The sequence below is a fragment of the Balaenoptera ricei genome, chromosome 7 (genome assembly GCF_028023285.1).
Source record: "Balaenoptera ricei isolate mBalRic1 chromosome 7, mBalRic1.hap2, whole genome shotgun sequence".
Taxonomy (NCBI): Eukaryota; Metazoa; Chordata; class Mammalia; order Artiodactyla; family Balaenopteridae; genus Balaenoptera; species Balaenoptera ricei.
This window is the reverse complement of record NC_082645.1, coordinates 49,557,709-49,584,486: the sequence shown is the minus strand read 5'-3', so window position 1 is coordinate 49,584,486 and position 26,778 is coordinate 49,557,709. Positions and strand designations below refer to the sequence as shown.

The 26,778-nt window shown below is 37.1% G+C and overlaps 1 protein-coding gene across 1 annotated transcript in view; it reads left to right on the top strand.

The window, feature by feature from the left end:
• Window positions 1-26,778, top strand: part of PLA2R1 (phospholipase A2 receptor 1) — a 114,184-nt gene that overhangs the window by 26,123 nt on the left and 61,283 nt on the right. Inside the window, exons 4-10 of the mRNA XM_059927961.1 lie at window positions 2,404-2,577; window positions 7,571-7,684; window positions 8,500-8,643; window positions 11,855-12,049; window positions 13,345-13,502; window positions 15,505-15,603; window positions 18,900-19,012. Coding sequence (XP_059783944.1) covers window positions 2,404-2,577; window positions 7,571-7,684; window positions 8,500-8,643; window positions 11,855-12,049; window positions 13,345-13,502; window positions 15,505-15,603; window positions 18,900-19,012 — 997 coding nt within the window. The remainder of the gene's footprint in view (window positions 1-2,403; window positions 2,578-7,570; window positions 7,685-8,499; window positions 8,644-11,854; window positions 12,050-13,344; window positions 13,503-15,504; window positions 15,604-18,899; window positions 19,013-26,778) is intronic.

The following is a 26,778-nucleotide window of genomic DNA, read 5'->3' as shown; positions in this document are numbered from 1 at the left end:
AAGGGAGATCAGAAGAACACATCACAGTGCCCAGGCCCAAGGTGGCACTTTCATTCCACTTGTTACCATGAAATCTTCAAATCAGATCCTTGGAGTCACATGCAGCCCATCTAGAGATGCAAAGAGAGGACTTGTGTCTGACGGCATAGGAATACAAATTCTTATATTTTAGTTAAAACCAAATTTTAATGACAAATGGACTGCCTTGTTAGAAGAATATGGGCACCTTTTGCAAACATTTGACCGGGAGTTTCCTTTTGATTAACCTTAAGAACTGGCACAGATAACACAAAGCCAGGGGAAATCTAACAAAACTGGGCAATGTAATTTGTAGCACAGACAGGATCACCTGCAAGCCTCTCATCTTAACTGTTTAATGTATAGAATTCAGGCAGATTTCTGCAAAAGGCTGTTTTATGTAGCGTAATCCATGTCCTGTTGAAAGGGCAGGACCAACTCTTGGCAAAAATGGGAATGAGATCAACTGAAGTGTCCTCCGAACCTTTTCTTATCATGGCATGGCTTACCATGGAGGCTTATATTTAGGACTTATCATCAAATCTTTACCCAAGGCAGTAGATGAGAGGCAGGTACCCTATATCCAGATCTCTCCCTTTGACATCCTCCTCCTATCTCCCCTTCTGACATCCTACTATCTTCTAGTAGCCAAAGGCTACTCATACCTGCTCTCCTTGGGAAGTGCTTCAGATGATTTCTTTCAAGCCAGGGTTCCCCAGTGTTTGCTTTGTGAACCATTTGCATTAGAATCAGTAATACGTTAGAAAGTCAGCTTTCTGAATCCCAACCCTGACCTTCCAATTCAAAATCTCTGAGACTGAGAACCAGGAACCTGTGGTTTTTTTAAGAAGCTGGCTAAGTGATTTTTATGCACACTGAAATTGTAAACACTCCCCTGTTCCTCTTTCATGGCCTCAGCTCTCACACGGGATGAACAGGGCTAAACTGATGTCTGATAATGCTTAGTGTGCTGTCCATCTCATGGATGGCGTAGCTTTTTAACTGAAGACGGTCTCTAAGGATTCAAACTCAGTGGGGAAATTTCTGCCACCAGGGCAAGATGATTACTGAAGATGTCCTCCTCCCTTTCTCTTCCTCTTCCTACAGTTTTCCTCGGTGATAGACTTGTCTTCTTGGTGATAGGTCCTCCTTCAATCTTGGATCCTTCTATAAATACATGTGTCAGTCAGGAAACTCTGTAGACAACCTTAGATTTATGTAATAACTTCTCCTTAAGTAACTCAGTTCTGGGAAGGCACATTGCAACCAGACATGAAAACAAACTTCCCACATTCCCAAGGGAGCCATCTAACTAAGTATTGTGGGAAAAAGAAAACAAAAAAGATTTCATTGTCAAATAAGTTTGAAGTATATTGAATTAAAATTAAGCTGTTTATTAGAGAACTTCTCAGAGCCTTTAATATGCTGTTGTATATTATGAATTCCCCAGAGGAAGCTACATATGCACTATGTCCCAGCTTTTCTTGGAGAGCTCTTGAAGTTGTAATACTCTGTGGATTGTACTTCGGGAAAAGTTGTTCTAGATTTTAGCAGATTGTCTGACCATCAGTTACACTCGTGCCGTAGCATGGTTCACATTGTCTACATTATGAAATTCTTTGGCTGAGTTTGATTTCAGGTAATTTTTATGGCTGCTTAGGTTCACCTTAGGGTTTGATTTAAAATTTCAGCAAAATCACCCAAAGTAGGTCTTCATTTTCTGTTATTTCAATAAACTTCAGATTCCAGATCCATGTTTCATATTTTATTAAATTTACTTTTAAGCAAACTACACAATCCTTGGCCAATGTTTTGCAAGTGGATTTTGCTTCTCCTCCTTTTGACTGAAAGAATTTTCTTAAACTAAATATCAGTGCTCCTGTTCTCAATGTTTATTTGAAAACTTCTGTTCATTTTAGGGTCATGTTTCTACTGTATCCCTTTTATTCCATCTAGCATTTTGGTATTTGCAGGGAAAAGCTTTTTGAAACAATATTTGCATCTATCTCAAATAAATACTTCAGTTCACACAGCTTTCAGTATAAAGTTCTGACTTTAAAGAATTCAGATGTTATTTTCACAAATATCTATACTCCAATTATATTTCCTTCTCTTAAAAATAGCTGATGTCATTTTCCCAGAAAGGATCAGAGCTTCTTTATTGATAATTTCTTGAATTTCCTTTCAATCTTGAACAAGTTTTACCAATAAAGTGCTTATGGGAAAACAATGCAGATTTCATCATAAAGACCTAATCAAGAATAGATAAGGGCTCTGAAGTTTTAGGAGTTGCAAGCTAGAATCATGCCATTCAAATTCATCTTAGAAATGTATCGCTGTAAAAATAAAATAAGATTATAATGTTTTAATGGATTTTGTTTTCAGCATCTACAGAGGTGGGTTGTGACGCTGTCTGGGAGAAGGATCTCAATTCACACATTTGCTACCAATTCAACCTGCTTTCCTCCCTCTCCTGGAGCGAGGCACACTCTTCATGCCAGATGCAAGGAGGTGCATTATTAAGTATTGCAGATGAGACTGAAGAAAATTTCATAAGGAGTAAGTAGGTGGATGATGCACATTGATGTTGGTACAATTAAAATGATTGGTGTTTACAGTTATGTCCATGTATGCCAAGATACCTTCTGTAAAAAAAAAAGGTCCCTTGGAAAATATTTTTCTGTTATTAACATGGCCCAAACTCACAGCCAGAATTTTGAACTGAACCCTGGGCCATTCCATTTGACACCTGGCCATGCCTCTCTTATTTTCTCCCCCTTGGAAAAGAAAAGTTGAGGCTACAGCAAGGGACCCAGGAGAATTTTCAGCTCCAACAAGTGCATAGGGAGACTTCTGAACTTAAGTCCGAATTTCTGCTTTGCTGGGGAGCTTAGCCATTCCGTTTCCATTTATAAATAATTAAGCTGTTTACTAATTAAACAAAATCTTACCTGTCATCACTGTGTGTAGTAGTAGGGTTTCCAGTGGATGCCAAAGAACTTAAAATTTAATTGGAAAAGCAAAAGCACACACATGTTAACTAACGCTGTAAAGTAATAACATAAACTGTCAAAAGACTGCTAAGGAGCTGGGTCTGATCTATTTCAACTTCTCACCTAAACTCTCTTTTTACTTCTCTTTTATGGATTAAATGTGTTTGTAGACGTGTACATGCAGCATTTAAAAATCTTTCTGAAACATTTGAAAGTGTCACAAAATTAGTCACTTTCATTAAAAAGTTTCTGATGCTTTTTTCCAAATTATATTGCACATGTTTCTTCTAGAATAACAATAATAAAATCATTCTAGGATAATTTTAAAAGTTCAAGTATACAGAAAGAAAACCAAAGGAAAAACCCTCATAGTTCCACAATCCAGAGATAACCATGTTTCTTTTGCAAAAAAACATACAAATGCATGCATAATCCATAGTATCTATGAAAAATGATATTAAATAAAAACATGAGGCAGTTGTTGCACAGAGGTTAGGAACAGGGCAAAGAGCCACCTGCATGGGTTTGAATCCCACCTCCATCACTTACTAGCAGTGCTAAAGAAGTAAATTAACCTCTCTGTGCCTCAACTTCCCCCCTCTATCAAGTGGAAATAATAACAATACCTACTTTTTGGTGGTGAGAATTACATGTTATAGAACAGGTTAAAATTTAGAAAAGTGCCTGGCACACAAAACAAACACTCAGTATGTGTTAAACATTTAACAGCAACTATGCGCACAGTTTAGTTACATGCTTATGTAATTTACCTGCATAGAATGAACATCTGTCCATGTCTATAAATATAGATCTACACCATGGTTTTTAATGGTTACATAGTGATACAGGTTAGAGATAATATATTTAGCTAATCTCCAAATATTAGATAGGGATAGGTAGATTAAATTCTTTATTTTGTTTTTATTTACTTATTTGTTGCTATGGAAAACCATCCCTCACATACCTTTGTGCATAGATCCCCGATTATTTCTCTCTAAGTTTGTAGAAGTGGATTCACTGGGTGGAAGAGGAAGCACATTTTAAGGCTTTTGAAAGTCATTAATAACTTCTAGAAGGATTGTAACAAATGCATGAACAGTATATGTCTGCCCCTTTCCCCACAGACTTGCAAAAGTGGGAAATTATCACTGAAACTGATCTGAGTGAGTCATATTGCGGGAAAACACCCATTTCCAAAATCATTATTAGCCTGTAATGGTATTTATAGAAAATTTTGTGCACCATTTATGAATTACAATTGTTATCTATTTTGACTGCTAGGATCTTTAATAAGAGAGTTTAGACTTATCAGACTTGAATAAAGATTAAAGGAATAAGATATGTCAGAGACTTTGATTTAAATAACACAATTTTATAATTAGATTTCGGGGACTGTTTAGATTGGGAAAACAGAGGAGTATTCATAAAGACAGAAGCTTGTTCTGACCAAGGTATTTTTTAATGTTGAGAATAGTCTACTGTTTCTTGTTAATCGCTGATGAACATTAACTATGGTATAAGGAATTATCTAAACTGCCACAAATGCCAGGAAATAGCCAAAGGAATTTAAGTTTGCATTTACTATTACAGAATTGTGAGCCAATTTACTTGTAAAGCTAAGTAGATTATTTTTGTACTTTTAAACACAGATTAGAAATTATACAATGATTTTTTTATATGTACTGTCAAAACAGTCACACAGAGGGTATTCAAAATAACTCTAAGGTAAGAATAATTAATACTTAAATATTTTAAGTAGATTACTTGAAAGCATCACTTGGTACTTACCCCGATATGAAATGTGGAAATTTCTCCATCTTGTCAATCCATCTTCCATTCTGCCTTCTGTCATGATGACACCAGTTTTGATTTAATCAAATGGTGCTATTGGAAGGACTAACCAAATAGACATTAGGAAGAGACTTGTGTTTATGCCCCAGAAACTTGGAAAGGCAGGGCCCATGAATGTTATGCTGTTTCTGTCCAGTGATTTCAGGGATCTCAAAATTATAAAGCACCTTTTTCTCTTTCCTTAAAGGTTTAGCTTCTTCCAGTTTTCCACTGTTGTTTCGAAATACCCAATCACAGAAGGTGCTGCAGCCTTGTGATGTGAATGCACTAATCTTTACAACCTTGGTGACCATACAATCGATCATCCGAACTGAGACCCTTTGAAGAGTAAAAGGTTCTGCCATCAATACTTATTCTGGAACTACCAGCATAAGCCATGAATTTTCCAGGCAAACTGGGACATACAGTCACCCTATTTATAACTCTTATCTGTCAGGGTCTCAGTCTCAGGCAGGGCCCCTGCATCTGGCTCAGAATAAATTGGGTTCTGAAGCAGATGAATCATAAGGGATCAATGCTCTCCTTTATAGATTAGAAGATTCAGTGGCAACATTTGAAAGTGTCACAAAATTAGTTACTTTCACTAAAGTCTCTGACACTGTTTTTTCCCCAAATATTACAGCACGCGTGGTACATGTTTGTTCCAGAGTAATTTTTTAAAGTTCAGGTGCACAAAAAGGAAAACCAAAGAAAAATTTCCCCTAATTCTACAATTTTGATAAGCATATTTTTCTACACAAGCATGTCAATGCACATGTTTCTACATAGCATTGATAACAAAACTGGAATTGAATTAAAACAGGAGGAGCCGAGGCACAATGGTTAGGAGAAGGGGCCCACAGAAAACTTTCTCCCACACCAAGCTGAAGAAGCATTTGCACTGCTCATGGCCCCAACCTGCTATTTTTTTTTTTAACGTCTTTATTGGAGTATAATTGCTTTACAATGGTGTGTTAGTTTCTGCTTTATAACAAAGTGAATCAGCTATACATATACATATATCCCCATATCTCTTCCCTCTTGTGTCTCCCTCCCTCCTACCCTCCCTATCCCACCCCTCTAGGTGGTCACAAAGCACCGAGCTGATCTCCCTGTGCTATGCGGCTGCTTCCCACTAGCTATCTATTTTACATTTGGTAGTGTATATATGTCCATGCCACTCTCTCACTTTGTCCCAGCTTACCCTTCCACCTCCCTGTGTCCTCAAGTCCATTCTCTAGTAGGTCTGCGTCTTTATTCCCATCCTGCCCCTAGGTTCTTCATGACCATTTTTTTTCTTTTTTTTAGATTCCATATATATGTGTTAGCATACGGTATTTGTTTTTCTCTTTCTGACATACTTCACTCTGTATGACAGACTCTAGGTCTATCCACCTCACTACAAATAACTCAATTTCATTTCTCTTTATGGCTGAGTAATATTCCATTGTATATATGTGCCACATCTTCTTTATCCATTCATCTGTCGATGGACACTTAGGTTGCTTCCATGTCCTGGCTATTATAAATAGAGCTTCAATGAACATTGTGGTACATGACTCTTTTTGAATTATGGTTTTCTCAGGGTATATGCCCAGTAGTGGGATTGCTGGGTCATATGGTAGTTCTATTTTTAGTTTTTTAAAGAAAGAACCTCCATACTGTTCTCCATAGTGGCTGTATCAATTTACATTCCCACCAACAGTGCAAGAGTGTTCCCTTTTCTCCACACTCTCTCCAGCATTTATTGTTTGTAGATTTTTTGATGATGGCCATTCTGACTGGTGTGAGGTGATACCTCAGTGTAGTTTTGATTTGCATTTCTCTAATGATTAGTGATGTTGAGCATTCTTTCATGTGTTTGTTGCCAATCTGTATATCTTCTTTGGAGAAATGTCTATTTAGGTCTTCTGCCCATTTTTGGATTGGCCAACCTGCTGTTGATCCCTCTACATACTCTGGTCCCTTGGATCATGCTCTCCTCTTGGCCGGACAACCCCCATTGGCTCTCCAACTGGACAGCCCTCCCCCCATTTCTTTAGCATACCTTAAATTTGAGGGCTTGCCTCCCGACACTAACAACACTTAATCAGCCTTCCCCTTCCTAGCCAGACCCCTAAGGAAAAGGTCCTCTAAATTGTTCAATTTTTTAACTATGAAATATTTCAAGAGTATTGACAAGTGTAAACATCACGTCTCTGCACACACATACCCATTATAGAGATTTAATAGCATTTCTTCCTATTCCTCTTTCTCAGGGCCTGAGGTAGCCTGAGCTCAGCATACTTGAGTCCTGAGCCTCCAGATTGAGGCCACCAGACACACGTGGCAAAAAAAAAAGGAAGACAGAGGGGCACTTTGTAGGACTGGCCCTGGGCACTTCCTCCTTCCCCCTCTAAAACCCTCAAGTGGGTAAGCTCACACAGGTCAGATGGTCTCAGATTTGTAACCATGAACTCTTGATGGATTGACGACCGTTGAGAGGCAGCATTCCTGTATGCTTAGATTAAGCACTTCACAGTTGCTGTCAGTGAGCCTTTAGGAGACTGCCATGTTTCTCAGGCTGGCTTTTTTTACTCTGAAGCACCAGTGTGGGGTTTAGTAGCACTTAAACCCTTTTCTGTCATTGATGGAGTTAATTTATGACTCCATGCCCCAGGAACAGGAAAACAAGAAAGACGTGTAACGTTGATTTTTTTTTTTGAAGCTCCGTATTTCTCTTATTTCAGAGCACTTTGGCAGTGAAGCAGTGGAAGTATGGATAGGTCTGAATCAGCTAGATGAAAATGCTGGTTGGCAGTGGTCTGATAGAACACCACTCAACTATCTGAACTGGAACCCAGGTACCTGCAGCGTTTTGTTTACCTTCAACAGGTGGCATCGTCCCACAGCCTAAAATAGCAATATTTCCCACATATATATACGACATGTTATTGTGAAAGTGGCTTATAAACATTTTTAAAGCCTGATTGAATTTCTAAAAGGCATGCTTTTCCGAACGAGAAAATGGAAGCCGAGAAGGTAAGCCAAGGTTGCAGGAAGATTTGGGTCAAAACCAAGATTCTAGTCAGTTGTTTTAAAAATAGCAACAGAGATAAGAAATTAAATCTCAGAAGTAGATGTTTATGTACAGATGGTTTTCGTATATTTTTTCCCTCTCTCCTAGTCAATTTCCTCTCTCTTCGGTTAACCTTTGCCCTCCAAAGATATGATCAATTACTGTCTTACATCAGTATGTCTCACACAAAAAAAGGAAAATTGGTTTTTCTTATGGATTCTAAGTCAATTACATTAACTGTGTAATACAACGCACTCACATTCTGTTTAAATGTGTTGTTTAAAAGATTGTTATAGTTGAACCTTGAATAACTAGAAAATATAATAAAGTACGATTGCATTTTGTGAAAAAATAATAACAACAGATTGCAAAGTATCTCTCTACCTTAAAACAATAAAATCAGCTGTTGCTATCTTTGGGAAATCATTTCATTGTCATGCCTGGACTTCAACTGCAAAATCATAAATATAATATCTTATAGGATTTACCGCATATGCCAAAGAGAAGGGCTGTCTCCTTGATGCTAAAACTACATTTCAGTATATATTGAACTAACTGCTTTTGCTTCTAACATTAAGTACACACACATTGTATTTTCAGAAATAAATTTTGAGCCATTTGTTGAATATCACTGTGGAACATTTAATGCATTTATGCCAAATGCCTGGAGAAGTCGGGATTGTGAGTCCACTCTGCCTTACATATGTAAAAAATATCTAAACCATACTGATCACGAAGTAGTTGGTGAGTGTTTTTATTTTAAGCTGTTTTTATGAGTTGCTTACTTGTCCTCTCAATATATTCAAAGTCCTTTATTTTTTGCTAATAATTTATAATTTAAACTTAGCTAAGGCTAGTTTTTATATGAATAAAAATGTGTAACAAGATAAGATCTGTTATTCCAAAGGCACCATGAATTTAATAAACGCATTTAGGTTTTTACTAAAAACTAAAGCAAAATAACCTAAGTATAGAATACATTTTCTCCCTCTCTTTTTAAAAACTTTGCTTTCTTATTCATTCTGTCTTAGAAAAACAAGATATGCTTCATTTTCTATTCTAGTTGAGTTTTATTTATGGTTACCCTAGAAATTAAACATATGAATTAGAAAATAGTTTTATAAAATTCTTTACTTCATTGATCTCCTATCATACTCTATATCTCTTATTAGTAATACTTCCTCCTTGAAATAACAAACAAAACTTTTAGGTGTACCTGAGACTTAAATACCACATAATTACAATCTAGTACCTGAAGCTCAGTTATTTCTATTCTTAAGATCTATTACTTCTTCTTAGTTTCTATGGAATTAATGTCTGAACTCAGGAAGTAGAGATAAAAACACAACCATTTTTAAAGAATCATTACCAGCATAATTAGAAACAACTCTACATTTAAAATAATAATCTGAATTATCTTTCTAAAATATTATCCCTTACAGTTAAGCTTTTTTATTTTATTTTATTTTTTATAGATTTATTTATTTATTTGCTGCGTTGGGTCTTCGTTGCTGTGCGCCGGCTTTCTCAAGTTGCGGCGAGCAGGGGCTACTCTTTGTCGAGGTGCACGGGCTTCTCCTTGCCGTGGCTTCTCTTGTTGTGGAGCACGGGCATGCAGGCTTCAGTAGTTGTGTCTTGCGGGCTCTAGAGCACAGGCTCAGTAGTTGTGGCTCACGGGCTTAGTTGCTCCGCGGCATGTGGGATCTTCCGGGACCAGGGATCGAACCCATGTCCTTTGCATTAGTAGGCAGATTCTTAACCATTGCACCACCAGGGAAGTCCCCAATTAAGCTTTTTTAAATTGAGGTATAGTTAATTTACGATATTGTGTTAGTTTCAGGTGTACAGCAAAGTGATTTTGTTGTATATATATATATATATATATATATATATATATATATATATTCTTTTTCAGATTCTTTTCCATTATAGGTTATGACAAGATACTGAATATAGTTCCCTGTGCTATACAGTAGGTCCTTGCTGTTTATCTATTTTACATATAGTAGTGTGTATCTGTTAATCCCAAACTTCTAATTTATCCCCCCCTTTCTCCTTTGATACCCATAAGTTTGTTTTCAATGTCTGTGAGTCTATTTCTCTTTTATAAATAAGTTCATTTGTATCATTTTTTTAGATTCCACATATAAGTGGTATCATATGATATTTGCCTTTGTCTGACTTACTTCATTTAGTATGATAATCTCTAGGTCCATTCATGTTGCTACAAATGGCATTATCTCATTCTTTTTTATGGCTGAGTAGTACTCCATTGTATATATGTACCACATCTTCATTATCCATTCATGTGTCGATGGACATTTAGGTTGCTTCCATATCTTGGCTACTGTAAATAGTGCTGCTATGAACATTGGGATGCATGTATCTTTTTGAATTAGAGTTTTCATCTTTTCTGGAGTTTTCAGGAGTGGGATTGCAGGATCATATATTAACTCTATTTTCAGCTTTTTAAGGAACCTCCTTACTGTTCTCTATAATGGTTGTACCAATTTACGTTCCTGCCAACAGTGTAGGAGGGTTCCCTTTTCTCCACACCCTCTTACAATTAAGCTTTAACTTTTATTTTCCTTTAAGTAGCTAAGCCTAAAGATATTGTAGAATATGGGGGTGAGAAGAAGCATATCATCATTTTTTTACGTAGAGATTTTTTCATTATGTCAAGAATGTGCTGACATTGCTATCACTGTTATTGTCCTGTCCCTCCCTCTTTTCCTTTCATTTTCCTGCCTCAATTTCTTCTGTCTTCATTGTTTTTTCTTATGCCCTCCTGCACTGCCTCCTGCTATCCTTCTTTTCTTCAATTTTATTTGCTCTCCTGATCTATTAATTGAGGTCAGAAGACCAGAAATGATGGCAGCTAAGCTAACTTTGTTTGGATTATCTGCTGTTGTTTCAAGTCCAACAAATACTTTTGATGATCTAGTCCAGTGTCTTCCAACTGCGCATCCAGGGTCCCCAGGTTCCTTCCTTATCTCCACCCTTGCGTCAATCAGAGAAGTTCCTCCTTTATCTTTTTATCTTACCTCTAGAGTGAAGTTTAGGGTTCATTTTTTAAAGGGGTTCTGTGACTGTGTTTTTAGGTTGATATTATCTATCTATCTAAATGTTTTAACATTCATCCACTGTGATTCTAATAGCTGTCAGAGTCCTAGAAGCAATTTTAAAAGAATGTCTTGTTTCCCAAATTAGCAGTGAAGTTGTTTCTAACTAAGTTAGTGCTTAAGGGAGGCACCCAGTTGTGGTTAATAAAGCAAAGTAAAAATGCTGTCATCAGGCTGGGGGCAAGCTCCTGGAAGAGGAGAGCCAAAGTTGGCATGCACACAGCTGCCTTCCCTGCCAGTGTCAAAGCGTCATGGCATTATTTTGCTGTAAGTCGAACCCAGAGTCCATATGAACCCAGAGGGACATCAGAGGCACTCAGCCTGACCCCCAAAATAAAAGCTATCATCTCTGCTCTAGAGAAAGTGGCCAGAATTTCAGATTCTTTTCAGCTGAGAATAACTATCTACCCCCCCCACTTACTACTGTATATAAAATTCTTTAAAAAGCATTTAAATTGTGTTCCATAATACTCCTTTTTTAGTGTAAAAAGGCTTTTTTAAATGGATAGCTCTAAATGCTAAATTTTATATCTAGCCCTCACTCTCACTTTGGTTGTATGACCTTTATCAAGTCTCCTTAACCTCTTTGTGCCTTAGATAGCTCATCTGGAAAATGAAGCACTGAGATCCATTAGATCCTAGATCCAGATCATAGATGGGATCCTTTTCAAGTCTGAAGGTCTAGAATGCTATGATCTATATCTTATTGTACCATACGCTTCTGTTTTTCAAATTGAAAAAATAATCATATATTAATGGTGATTTATATTGGGGTAATAAGTAATGTTAAAACAATTGTGGAAAATAACTTCGTTTTTTGTTGGTTCAAAAAGAAAACGATGCTTGGAAATATTATGCTACCCACTGTGAGCCTGGCTGGAATCCCCACAATCGTAATTGCTATCAACTTCAGAAAGAAAAAAAGACCTGGAATGAAGCTTTGCATTCTTGCCAGTCCAATAACAGTGCATTAATAGACATAGATTCGTTAGCAGAAGTGGAGTTTCTTGTAACCCTCCTTGGAGATGGTGAGTGCCAAGTGTCTTTGGTTCAAGAAGTATGAAATATAATGTAGTAACTCTCTTTATCAGTGAAGTTGAAAAGAAATTAAGCTATTTAAAATTGATTCTTTATGGCACATGTATCTGAAATTTCAAATAATATCCAGGAGTGAAAATTCACTGAATTTTTACAAAATACATATTCAGAAACTTTGTAACATCTCATAGATTCCAGATATATTAGATGTTTTCATTTTTTGGGTTTTTTTTAAGGGGGAAAGGTCATTTCCTAAAACTTCTAATTTGAAAAACCTGAACCTGTAATTTAGCATAATGAGCACTAGATAGCAGTAATGTGCTGCGACCATGTAATCCAAGCAATCAAGGAAATTCCTTACAAAAATGATTAGATTTAAATAACTTTAGCCAGTGAAAATGGGTAATTTATTTGGTGTGGTGTTTTTCAAGCTGTGTAGCATATTCAGGGGTTCCAAGCTCTGAGGCCTCCACCCTGCTTTACCCACCAGAGCAGATCTGCCCCTACCTATGTCATATATGGACATAGAATTCTGCTGGAAAACATTGAAATCATTGACTGAGATTAAATCTTTTTTTAGTGGAAAAATCCAGCGTCTACTCTATTTCAGTGTTAGGTTTTAGTTTGGAGTGAAAACAAAACTCCTTCTGTCATTGTTCCTCACCCTTCACATTTGGGATTGAAAGAATCCTGTGACTGCCGCTGTGTCAGCAGGGCACTGGAACACTCTCCCAGCCATCGAGGGTCTTTTCGCCCTACCTAGACTGGCAAGCTTTATTTTATTTACTTTTCCAGCAACCCCACTGCTCCTATTCAATGCTTCTAAGAATTTCTGCTCCTTTTTTTTTCCTAGCCAAAAGAAAAAAAAGTAAAGCTAGACATCATCAAAAGTTTTTTTTCTAAGTGCCTTTTCTTAATTCGATTGACCTTCCTATTTTTCCTTTATAGAGGCAGAAGAAAAACCAGACTTTTCAGATCTACTTTCCATACTGTAGCACGAACTAACTAGAGTCCCAGCAATCTGACTTGCTTAAGCTTTGTCCTTGCCCTGGCTTTCACTGACACTCTGCCTCACTTATAAGGCCTATATTGAGCAGATCTGGAGAGATTAAGGGGGGAAAGGTTTAAGCAGGTATTTTATACCAAAACTTAAAAAGGTTTCATTCCAAGAAGAAACAAAGAAGAAATCACATACAAAGTGGTATATATTGGTAATAGCCCCTCTGTGTTATCGCCTTTGCAGATACTATGATTCTTGTAAGTAATTTACGTTTATCTCTTGCAGAAAATGCATCAGAAACATGGATTGGTTTGAGCAACAATAAAATTCCAGTTTCCTTTGAATGGTCTGATGGCTCCTCAGTCATCTTTACTAATTGGCACACACTTGAGCCCCAAATTTTTCCAAATAGAAGCCAGCTATGTGTCTCAGCAGAGCAATCTGTAAGTTGATTCATTTGTTCAATGCTCACTTTGCTGGACTTGTACTGAGGGCCACCTGTGCCAGGGACTTGGGCTGTGGCAGAGACCAAGACAGGCACAGTGCCTGCTCCTCCTGGGGCTTCCACGCTAAGCAGTAAAACATATACACACTAAAAACACATGGTAATTATAGTTGTGATGATAGTTCTGAGGACATAGGTTCAAGATGGTGAGAAACTTGGGTTGGGACAGCTACTTCAGACAAGACAGTCAAGGAGGGCTCTCTGAAGAGGTGACATTTAAGCTGGGACTTGAAGAAAAAAAAAATCTCTTGAAGAGCAGGAGAACATTCCAGGCAGCAGGCAGTTGCCCAAAGGCAGGCCAAGGCTTGCCATGTCTGATAATCAAAAAGGAGACCAGGGTGGTGTGGAGGTATGGACGGTGAAAGGTGGTAGGAGATGGGGCAGGAAGAATGCAAAAATGTGAGGCTTATAGCCCTGGGATAGGACCCACTAAAGGGCTTCCAGGAGACAAAAGCATGATCTGATTTACATTTTAAGAGCAACTGTTGCTGCTACATAGAGAATTGATTGGAGAGAAGAGAGTGGAAGCAGAGAGACCAGTTTTGATATAATTAAGGTGACCTTAGTTTCCTATTGACATTCTCCTTTTTTATTTGACAGACATGGGTATTTCACTTAGCATATTCACAAAGCAGGAGCCAACATTTGGACAGAGAAATTGTTTTTAAGAGAGTGAGGATAGGTATTAATATTATTGGAGGTGTTAGGACAGTGCTGCTGTAAGTGTGGTATTTTGTGGCCCCCTTTTAGCAACTCAGTAGCTCCTTAAATAGTAGATGCATAAAAAGTAACACTTATTCCCCTGAAGTTGAACTCAATATGAATGTAATTATTATAATTAACTAGTTACCTAAACATGGTCGATACCTCAATTTGAATCTGAGAGATTGGTAACTATTCATTCATCTGTCCATCCAATAGTTACTAAGCAACTACAGTGTGCCTGACAATATCCTATAACTGGATGGTTTGCTGGGGACTCCATGGGCATGGGCTACAAGGCTGCTCTTACAGGTGAAGGTGTCAGCCTCCTACATAGTATGTTTCTGAGGGTCATGGAAGAGCTCTCTACTCACCTAAAACCCTGCATGCCTGAGATACCTACATTTTGAATTTGAATTGTGTGAAAATTTAAATTGTGTGGTTTTAGCCTAAAGGTCTGATTTGTGTTAAAATAAAAAATCCTTTGGGAGGATAAAATTTTAATCAGTTAGCAGTTATTGTATTTCATCATTAATGAAGGATATGAGAACAGCCTTCATTAGAACTAGGAGAAGACATGAAGGTATCTGCCTGTCATATAAACAGGAAATGGAGTGGGGCTTTGGAGAATTCGTGATGAAGAAGGGTACTGGGGGTTGAACATGAAGTTCAGCTATGATAATGTTATCTCGGGTGATTCCTGGTGCTTTCCAGGCACTTCCCCAGCATCAGGTTTATACAGCATCAGGCAAGCAGCAAAGCATTCAATTTAACACCTAGAAGTGATCGGAGAGAAGAAGCAGCATTCTCGCTTGTTCAGGGGAATAGTTTCATATAAGTGGTTCTCAGAGTGTGGCCCCCAGACCAGCAGCATTCACATCACCTAAAAACTTGTTAGAAATGCAAATTCTCAGGTCCCACCTGACTTACTGAATGAGACACACGGATCCCAATCAACTGTGTTTTAGTAAGCCCTCCAGGTGATTCCAGTGCACACTAAAGATTGAGAATCACTACCTATCCCATCTTTAAAAAAATATTGAGAGAAGTTTAATGTAAAGCCAGACCTCTCACTCGTATGTAGAGAATCAACCCTTTCTAACAACACAAGATCCTGACACATTACCCCCCCTTGAAACATGCATTATTAATCATATTTTAATTCAGAATTATTGACTTTGACTATCAGCATCAATAATGGAGTGTACTCATTCATCTTGTAATATTTTTCCTCTTAGGAGGGACACTGGAAAGTTAAAAATTGCAAAGAAACACTTTTTTACGTTTGTAAGAAAACAGGCCATGTCCTTTCTGACACTGAATCAGGTTGCCAAAAGGTAAGAGCTGTGAACATTGGAGGGACTTCATAACCAGACTGATTTATCCACCATCAAATTAAAGTGTTATCTCTCTCCCTCTCTTTCCTGCCTTGGCTCCCTCCTCTCTCTCTTTCCCCTCCTTCCCTTCCTTTCTTCTTCCCTTCCCTTCTTTTTTTTCTGAGTGGGCTATTGTAACAAACCAAACAATTATCAGCTAGGGGCACATGAAAGATTTACAGCTCAGCGAAGGATTGTTGTCTTACCATCTACTTCCACCCAAGACTAGTTTTCTTTTGAGATAAGAAATGTAAATGATCCTGTTATACCATCTGTATAAACAATGCCTATCATGTGATACACTGTCTCACACTCGGTTTTCATTGTCTTCCAATGAAGACTGTCAGAGTGAAAGCAAATGCATTCCTTTGAGTCAGAGAGTGACCTTCTGCACCCAGAGTCTTGTTTTCCTTTTCACTTTTCTTAAACTTGAATATTTGAATAAAATACAATAACAAAGAGAAGTGCATGTTTGCAACACATTTATTATTTAGGAAAGGGATAATAAAAATACTTTGTATTTTAAGTAATAAACTATTTTTGGTACTTGAAGTACTATTTTCAGTACTAAAAATAATAAAAAACATATTTACTTTAGGTTTAAACTTTAAAGGTAGAAAATAATCTGTCTTAAATTTCTTAAAATACATTCAATATTCTGCAGTGTTACAAAAAATTTATCTATCAGTGTCCTTAGCACGTGCATTCCCTCTCTCTCTCTCTCTTATCACACACACACCTAAAAATTTTGGATTTAACTACTGGACATTTTTATGCTGTGTGAGTCTCAAAATGTTCACAAATCTGGTTTTTATGCAATTCTCTTTTAATTATTTTCTCTTCTAATCCAGTTACTTATGTTCCAATTAAACGATAACCCCTCTCTTCAGAAACTGCATTTGATTCATTCATCAGTGTGTAAGCATATGTTACTCTTCACACTTTAGCTGAACAATACATGTGCCATAGCTGACATGTGACCAGACGTTTTACCTAATGATTACAATTCCTGAATTAGTTATTACTGATCACTGATCTAATCTCTATCTGATCAGAAATATTGAAAAAAATCCATCCTACAGTGGCTTTCAAGGCAACTCAACATGTTTTATTTGTGTCAAAAGAGTAATTAGCTTCTTACACAGCAGAAACAACTGATGTTCTATCTAAACTTTTGTATACTGCTTCCCTCTTTCTGACCAGCCTTATCAATATTTAAGGATTCTGGGTTCAGAGCCAGTTCTTTACTCTTATGGTGAAATTCCATTAATTTCTTTATGCATCTATGAATATGGTTTCGAAAGTTTCCTTTCTTTTAGCCATCTGCTTCAGTGCAATTCTCTAAACAGTCTGCACAGGCAAAACCAACTTATAAAATAAGTCTGGATAATTTCAAAGCAGAAATTTTTTAAAATTTTATTTCCATCTAAGTCACTTTTGGGGGGCTGGATAATATGAGCAATCGTTTCAGTACTGTCACCATCATGACTTCATGTAAAAAGAAATGGCATCTCATGTACAAAGGATATTCACAAATACAATCAATTATTCTTCCCGCTTTCATTGTGTGGACAAAGGCTTATAGTAGAGTCTTTGTTTTCCAGTTATTACTATGCCACATTCCCCCCCCCCCCCTTTCCTTGAGCCTGTTCAAGTTCTTGGGTTTTTTGTTTTGCTAAGCAGCCTATGATCTAAAAACCACTAATGAAGAAGGAGTACTTTGTCAGAAAGGTCAAATTGTCAGCCTTCCTCCTCCCGTCCTTCCAAATACAAAAGCAGTCTAACCTCCCTGTCCCCTCTGGAGTGACCCACGGAGGGGTTCTGGCTGACACTGTCAATTACTCACACAGATAAGCTTGGGGAGAGAAGTTAAGGGAGTGAATTCAGAGCACATCCTGGCGGGCTGGATGTGGTGCTCCTGTGATCACGCCTCATTTAATAATGTTTTGAACTAAAATAGCTTACTTCTAAAATAAGATTTTTCTCTAATTTACTGCAAGGTTGAGACATTTTCGGAGTAGTATAGCAGAAATCATTTTATATCTGATCAAAATCTGGCAAGTATTGGCATGACACAAAATGAAGTGTATTTTAAAACTGGTGAATACATAAAAATAGACTGATAGAAGTGATATGATTTTATAATATTGGAAGAGAAAGAACTAAAATATCTCAGTTGAAATATAGAAGACTAATGAACCCATGTCTCCTGTACCGTATGATTTTAAAGAATAGAGCTACCCTTCTTTGCTCCCAGGGCTTAGCCATACACGTTTGTCATTTTTTGTCTAGGTGCCAAAGCTTGTTTGCTTTCTCTCTAAAAGGCTAGCCAGTTGACTTAGGAATGATCTTTACCAAAAATATATATATATATATTTTAGCCAGTCTCTATTTGGAAGCTTGATGATCCAGACAAAACCATTCTGGATTGCACCAAAATTAGATTCCAGGCCAGTTTATCCACTAGTCTCTGACTTAGATTATCTAAGTCCCTAATCTCAATGGGATAACAACATGAAATAAGCAGTATGAAAGACCCTTAAAAAAAAAATCAAAACAGTACACTGTTACCTAGATACTTATGTCCTCTTTGCTCATACCGAGTTCCTGGCTCTATTCTATGGTCTCTGCCTGCATTTTCTCCCCTTGATTCTGAGAACAGCCCCATGAATACTATTATTATCCATATTTACAGAGGGGAAAACTAAGACACGGAGCGATTAAATAAGGTCACATGATGGTGGAGCCAGGATTCAAACCCACGCATTCTGTACTTAAAGCCAACACGTTCGATTTTTACCATCCCATAGGAACCATTTACAGTAAATCTTATAAGTCTGAACAGAGAGGGAGAGAGAAGGAGAGAGAGAGAGAGAGAGAGAGAGACAGTGTGTGTGTGTGTGTGTGTGTGTGTGTGTGTGTGTGTGTGTGAGAGAGAGAGAGAGAAAGAGGAAAGGAGAGAAGGAGCGATCTTGAGTGAATGTCCCTTTTTTTTAAATTTGCTTTTAAGGTTTTGGGCTTAAAGATTTTAAATTAGTTAAAACATTTAGGTTTTAAGAATTAATTAAATAAATGTAGAAGTGGCTGTAGCTAATGGCAGGTAGAATAAATATAAATATATCAAGACAAACATTCAAGTTTTGAGTTTTGAGTGGGTCAGAGAAGAAAGTGGTAAATGAGATTACACCAAAAATATATATATTTTACTATTTAACTAAATCAGATTGGGTCCTTAATTTTCATTTTCCTTGTTTAAGGGATGGGAGAGACATGGTGGATTCTGTTACAAAATTGACACAGTCCTTCGAAGCTTTGACCACGCCTCCAGTGGTTACTACTGTCCTCCTGCACTTGTAACCATTACAAACAGGTAAAATAGAAATTTTCTATCAGAAACATGCAGCGCTTTTTTGCCGTGAGGGCTCTTAGAATGATAAAATCTAGCCACAATCAGTAACTAGTGAAAATCTAAAGTGTACTGTACAACAGAGTATTAAGTTATTTAAATTATTGATTTAGATGAATTTAAACCATACAATGTTCATTTTAAATTGATTTTTGAGTAACAAATAGTAAAACTTAAGATGTCTTTTATTTTCCATAAAGATTTCTTAATTATCTAGCTTTGCTAATATATTCAGTTGTAATGATATTTTATCTGAGTCCTTATAATAGAAAAGAAATATGTTATTTAAATATGAAGTGTTTTTTAAATGTAATGTGTATGAGTCATGTGGAGCTTTTTTAGAACAAAAGTAAGTAAAACTAAACTGTGAAGGATTTTCAAATGCTTCCCCATTGCTTCTTAGGTCTAAGTTTGTTTAGATTTAGATTTCTCTATGCACAGGTATCTGTACATACAAACAGAGAAACTGTGCCCTATTTACACTCCATACAATTTGCAACATGTTACAGATGTGTAGCAAGGGGTAAAAGTACCAACATCAGAAGAGACCTCAGTGTCACTATCAATGCCAGGAGGACAGTGAGAGCTGGGAGACAGACTGCTCCAGGCTGAAGACAGAAGCAAGGTAGAACTCTTCAGTGGCTCCGTGGAAAACTATACCCACAAAGCAAGTCGCTTGCCTTTTTACCGAGGTCATTGCCTTTAAAAATATCTGTTGAAGACCAGGAAGCAGGACAACTGGTGCTATGGTTTTATCTAGAGACCCCTTCACATGCAGGTCTAACGTGTAGGAGGAATTCTGTGTGCTTTCTCTGCTCTCCCCACATGGGAAGTCAACGTTCAAAGCCGCCAGTATTTCCTTCCTCCTCTTACCTCTTACCTTCTGTCCCAGTCTTTCCTCCAAACAATGCACAGGAATGCACACACACACACACACACACACACACACACACACACACAGAGGGATAGATTGACCGCATTTGGCAAAATAAATTGCCAGGTGAAATATTTTATGCTCAAGAAACCCTTTCTTCAGGGCACAGCACCACCTCTGATGTATCTCAGTGTTGTTTTTAGTTCTCCTCTCTCCTTCCCAGAATAGCTACCAGCCAGAAGAAAGCCTTTATCCTCAGCCTTGTTCACCCACCCACAAGTTTTCGAGAGTACCTTGGGCTAGAAGTCCTCCAGTCAGTGAGTCAACATTGGACTTTATTCAGGATCTTGACCAATGAAGCTATGCTCTTTCATTAATTATAATGTTTTTCACTGAAGAAAAAGGTCTAATTATTTCACCTGTTTTTACATCTTATTCTTTCTTTTTTTGTGTGTAATATTCATTGAGCGTCTATCACATACCTGGCACTGTGTTAACTACTTTTCATATGTTATCTGACTATGCAAAAATCAATAGTCAAGAGTTTATTAGAGGGACTTCCCTGGTGGTGCAGTGGCTGAGAATACACCTGCCAATGCATGGGACACAGGTTCGAGTCCTGGTCCAGGAAGATCCCACATGCCGCGGAGCAACTAAGCCCGTGTGCCACAACTACTGAGCCTGTGCTCTAGAGCCCACGAGCCACAACTACTGAGCCCACGCACCACAACTACTGAAGCCTGTGCGCTCTAGGGCCCATGCTCCACAACAAGAGAAGCCACCGCAATGAGAAGCCCGCGCACCACAACAAACAGTAGCCCCTGCTCGCTGCAACTAGAGAAAGCCGGTGTGCAGCAACGAAGACCCAAAGCAGCTAAAAAATAAATTAAAAAAAAAAAAAGTTTATTAGAAAATTATTTATTGAATATCTACACTGTGAGAGGCATCATATTAAACACTGGCATGCTGTACAAAAAATAAATAAAAATAAAAGGCACAGTGCAGTTGCCCAGGTGCCACTTGCAGGCCAGCAGCTAAAGAGATAGAACATAAACGCATGAAACAAGTGAAGAAAGTGGAATAACACAATAAATGGATAAACTCAAAGTGACATAACAGATAACTCATAGTGCCAAAGTGACCCAAGTAAGGCAGAAACCTGTTAGAGTTCAAACACTTCATTTTCTAAGAATCCTTTGGGGACCCCATGCAAATGATAGAAAGTGTCTAGAAAAAAACCTACTATGTTTCATTTCCCCCAAAACTGAATACGAGAGTGTGCTGTGAATACTATAAATTTTTTTTTTATGAACGGTATTCAGTAGCCAAAGCTGATGTGTAGTCCAACTCTAAAGCAGATCTATAGCTTGGGTAAATTTGTTTTCATCCCCTCCTCGACCTCCTAGGCCCCCCAGGTGACCTTTCGCTGGCATGCTACTCAGTCACCAGTCAAGCCCCCGAGTACTACACATTAGTCCCAGTGAGGCAGCTCTCCCAGGCAGTTAACATGCATGAACACTGCCTTGCAAACACGTCTGCATCCAGAGCAATGACTCAAAAATGAGACATACAGGCTTCCCTGGTGGCGCAGTGGTTGAGAATCTGCCTGCCAATGCAGGGGACACGGGTTCGAGCCCTGGTCTGGGAGGATCCCACATGCCGCGGAACAACTAGGCCTGTGAGCCACAGCTACTGAGCCTGTGCGTCTGGAGCCTGTGCTCCGCAACAAGAGAGGCCACGATAGTGAGAGGCCCGCACACAGCGATGAAGACTGGCCCCCGCTTGCCACAACTAGAGAAAGCCCTCGCACAGAAACGAAGACCCAACACAGCAATCAATCAATCAATCGATCAATCTTTAAAAAAAAAAAAAATGAGACATACAAGTTGAAGACAGGAAGTGTCCTAAGCTCTTGATTTTTATTCATTCGGACCTTATCAGATAAGAAACAAAGACCCACGGCATACTGTTCTTTGAGTGACAATTCACATTCGAGTATTTTTGAACAGCATCTTTTGTCTGAGAAGGTTGGGCAGTAGATGGACAGTCTCCTCAGATCCAGGAGTATCCACTAGCAGCCTTGCTAATCATTTTCTTCCATTACTGATTTCCTGTTTGATTTAAGACACTCCTGTCACTCACCAGTACCCAAGCTTGTAGTTGCTAATTGATTTTCTACTCTTCTGCACAACTGAGCGACACATTTGATGGGCACAATTAGAACCACCTGCTACAAATTACGTACTTCTTTTGTTATAGGGCAACTGCTCCTGGTCTAGGACTTTTAACACTTTGTGGAAGAGAGAGAGGAAGAAAAACAAACCCTTATTGCCAAATAACAGAATTTTATTTGCTTGCTGTTAGAAAATTTTGTTAGGCCTGGCCACCTGCTTTCAGACAGAGCACGAATGCAAAACTTGAGTTCCAAAGTTACCACGGATAATTGTCTAAATGCATGTATATCTAAACCTTGAATCAATCAGCCTTGGAATATTTGTACAAAATAATCCAAATGACATTCGATTTTGAGAATTTTGCCCAAAATGAGAAATGCTGCAATATCGCATTTTTTCCTAAGTTTAAATGTGCATTATTTGCAAGCATTTTTATAGCTCTGCCGTTTTCTTGCAACCATATCCCCCAAACACTTTTACAGTTAACTTTTTAATATTTTGGCAAAATATAATACATAGCAAAATTATCATTTTAACCATTTTAAGTGTGCAGTCCAGTGGCATTAAGTACATTCATATTATTGTACAACCATCACCACCATCCAGCTCCAAAATATTTTTCATCTTCCCAAACTGAAATTCTGTATCCATTAAACACTAACTCCCAATTTCCCTTGCTCCCAGCTTTTGGCAACCACCATTCTACTTTCTGTGCCTCTGAAGTTGACTACTATAGTTACCTTATAACTAGAATCATACAGTAGTTGTCTATTGTGCCTGGTTTATTTCACTTATCCTGATGTCCTCTAGGTTAATCCATGTTGTAGCATGTGTCAGAATGTCCTTCCTTTTTAAGGCTGAATAATATTCCATAGTATGGATATACTACATTTTGTTTATCCATTCATCTATTGATAGACACAAGATACTTCTGCCTTTTGGATACTGTGAATAATGCTGCTATGAATATGAATATCCAAATATCTTTCAAGTTCCTGCTTTCAATTATTCTGGGCACTAAACCCAGAAGTAGAATTTCTACATCATATAATAATTCTCTTTTTAATTTTTTGAGGAACAACCATACTGGTTTCCATAGGAGCTACAACATTTTACATTCCCACCAGTAGTGCACAAGGGCTCCAATTCCTCCACCTCCTAGCCAACACTTGCTTATTTTCTGTTTTTACATAATAGCCATCCTATGGATGTGACGTGGTATCTCACTGTGGTTTTGATTTGCATTTTCCTAATGATTAGTGATGTTGAGCATCTTTTCATGTGCTTATTGGCATCTTTATATCTCCTTTGGAGAAACGTCTATTCAAGTCTTTTACCCGTTTTTGAACAGAAGTGTTTGTTTTCTGTCATTGAGTTGTAGGAGTCCTTTATATATTCTGGATATTAATTGTTTATCAGATACATAATTTGCAAATACTATCTCCTATTCGTGGTTTGCCTTTCACTCTGTTGATAGTGTCCTTTGATGTGCAAAAGTTTTTAATTTTGATTAAGTCCAATTTATCCTTTTTATTTTTTTGCCAGTGCTTTTGGTGTTTTATCCAAGAAATCACTGCCACATTCAATGCCATGAAAAATTTCCCCTATGTTTTCTTCTAAGAGTGTTACAGTTTTAGCTCATATGTTTAGGTCTTTGATCCACTTTGTGTTAATTTTTGTAAATGGTGTAGGGTAAGAGTCCAGCTGCATTCTTTTGTAGGTGGATACTCACTTTTCACAACGTTATTATTGAAAAGACTGTCCTTTCCTCATTGAATGGTCTTGGCACCCTGTGGAAAATCATTTGACCATATATGCAATGGTTTATTTCTGAGTTCTCTATTCTATTCCATTGGTCTATATGTCTGTCTTTATGCCAGTATCACACTGTTTAGATTACTGTACTTTTTAGTAAGTTTTGAAATCAAGAAGTGTGAGGCCTCCAACTTTGTTCTTGTTTTTCATGCTTGTTTTTGCTATTCAGGATGTCTTGAAATTCCATATGAATTTTAAGATGAATTTTTCTACTTCTGCAAAAAAAAAATCACCGGGATTTTGACAGGGATTGCATTCAATCTGTAGATCACTTTGGGTAGTATGGACATTTTAACAATAAATCTTCCAATCCATGAATATGGGATGTCTTTCCATTTATTTGTGGCTTCTTTAATTTCTTTTTTTTTTTTTAACATCTTTATTGGAGTATAGTTGCTTTACAATGTTGTGTTAGTTTCTGCTGTATAACAAAGTGAATCAGCTGTATGTATACATATATCCCCATATCCCCTCCCTCTTGCGTCTCACTCCCACCATCCCTATCCCACCCCTCTAGGTGGTCACAAAGCACTGAGCTGATCTCCATGTGCTATGCAGCTGCTTCCCACTAGCTATCTATTTTACATTTGGTAGTGTATATATGTCAATGTTACTCTCTCACTTTGTCCCAGCTTACCCTTCCCCCTCCCCGTGTCCTCAAGTCCATTCTCTACATCTGCGTCTTTATTCCTGTCTTGCCCCAGGTTCATCAGAACCTTTTTTTTTTTTTTTAGATTCCATATATATGTGTTAGCATACAGTAATTGTTATTCTCTTTCTGACTTACTTCACTCTGTATGACAGACTCTAAGTCCATCCACCTCACTACAAATAACTCAATTTTGTTTCTTTATATAGCTGAGTAATATTCCATTGTACATATGTGCCATATCTTCTTTATCCATTCATCTGTCGATGGACTATTTGTGTCTTCTTTAATTTCTTTCAGCAATGTTTTCTAGTTTTCAATGTACAAGCCTTTTGCCTCCTTGGTCAAGTTCGTTCCCCAGTACTTTATTATTTTTGATGCTATTGTAAATGGAATTATTTTCCTTTTCAGATTGTTCATTGTTAGTATATAAAAATGCAACTGATTTTTGTGTGTTGACTTTGTATCCTCCACTTGCTGAATTCATTTATTAATTCTAACAGTTTTTATTTTTTTGGTAGAATGCAGTTAACTTTCTTTTTAAAAACACATTTTGGTTACCCTTTTTAAAATTACACAATAGAAACAATAGAAACATTCTCATTGGTATAAATTCAAGCAAGCCAGAAGAATATCAACTAAAAAGTGAAAGTGCCCCCTTACCTTTACTCTTGCCCCCTCCCAGCCAATCTCTCATCCCTCCCCAAAAGTAACTGCCACTAACAGTTTGGATTGCTCTTCCAGGTTTATTTCCTGTGTACATATTAGATGTATTTTGTAATTCTATATTTTTCTTCTAGTCTTTTGAAAGAAACAATATCCAAAAACTTAACATTTCTAGTTCTTGAGGAATACCATCAGAAACTTCTTGCAATAGTGGTCATGACATGTCCCCCATTTGAAAACTACTGATATTCTATTGCCATTCTTTATTTAAAAGAAAGAAATTTATCATTTTAATATTAGTTCAGCAATAGAGTTAGTTATTTGAAAATGGTATCAAAAGTGCTAACAAGTGTTTTATTGGGAGAAATACAATTGCACTTACTCAGCTCAAAGCTGAGTCCCTCCTAACCAAATCATGTATGTGTATATATATATATATATATATACATACATACATACATATACATATTGTTTAATTTGAAATGGCTCTCTAGTGAAGCTACTTCCAATGCATTACATTTTTTCAATCTCTGGTTTTAGGTACCACAAACACAGTCATTAATTACTGATTTCTGCTAACTACTGTATTATTCACAGACAAGAAACATCTTTTTTTTTAAGCTACATATGTCACTGGCTAAACTGATGAAGAAATATAATGTTCAATTAGAAATTTAAGCATAAAATACCTTTTTCAAAGTGTGCATTTTTGAAATATAAAATATTTACTTTGAAATGAAAAAATGTGTCAAGTATGCCAAAAAATATGCATTGCTATCTTCAAATTGCATTTTTTTAATTAAAATTTAATGTTTAGCACCATGAGCAACAGATCCTTCTCAAACTGATACAAGTTCAATATACACTTGTTTTTTTCTTGTTTACATTGAAAATAAAAATTTGATTTCTTGCCTTTTTAAAGGATTGATGGGAAATTTTTTTTCTGATTTTTAAGAAGTATTCACCTACAGACTTTGATTTTATAAGTAGGTTATAAGCAAAATACTTTATCATTTGTTTTTATGAAGAATAACAATTTTTACTTTACTGAATTCCTCAAAAAATATATAAAAATATGTACATATGGTTATTGTTTGTTTCTTAAATCATAATAACATTTGAATTAAACAACATCAGTGAAACCAGACAAAAAATCCAGATATGAAACTCTGGAGTATTCTCAAATGAAGAATTCTAAAACACAGGGCCAGAAAAGACTTTAAAAGGTCATCTGCGCTATTACCGTAAGCCAGAGTTTTCACAACCCTTTAAGTGTTTGAAGCCAAACAGTGAGTGATAAAGAATATAAAAAGATCTCTTGTTTCTTTATCAGTTGGAAACAGACACTCAAGAGATTGCATGCTGTTATCCAGAGTTAATTTCTTAGAGTACATGGTTTAGAAAAAATATATAGTTGCTGAATTTTGTTATTAACAATGCCATCTTCTAAACTGGACCAGGAAAAACTAGAGTCCTATTTTTATCTGAAGGTTATAGGATTTAATGTATTAGTATTATATGTAACTGCTTAAAAGATATACTTGCCAATTCA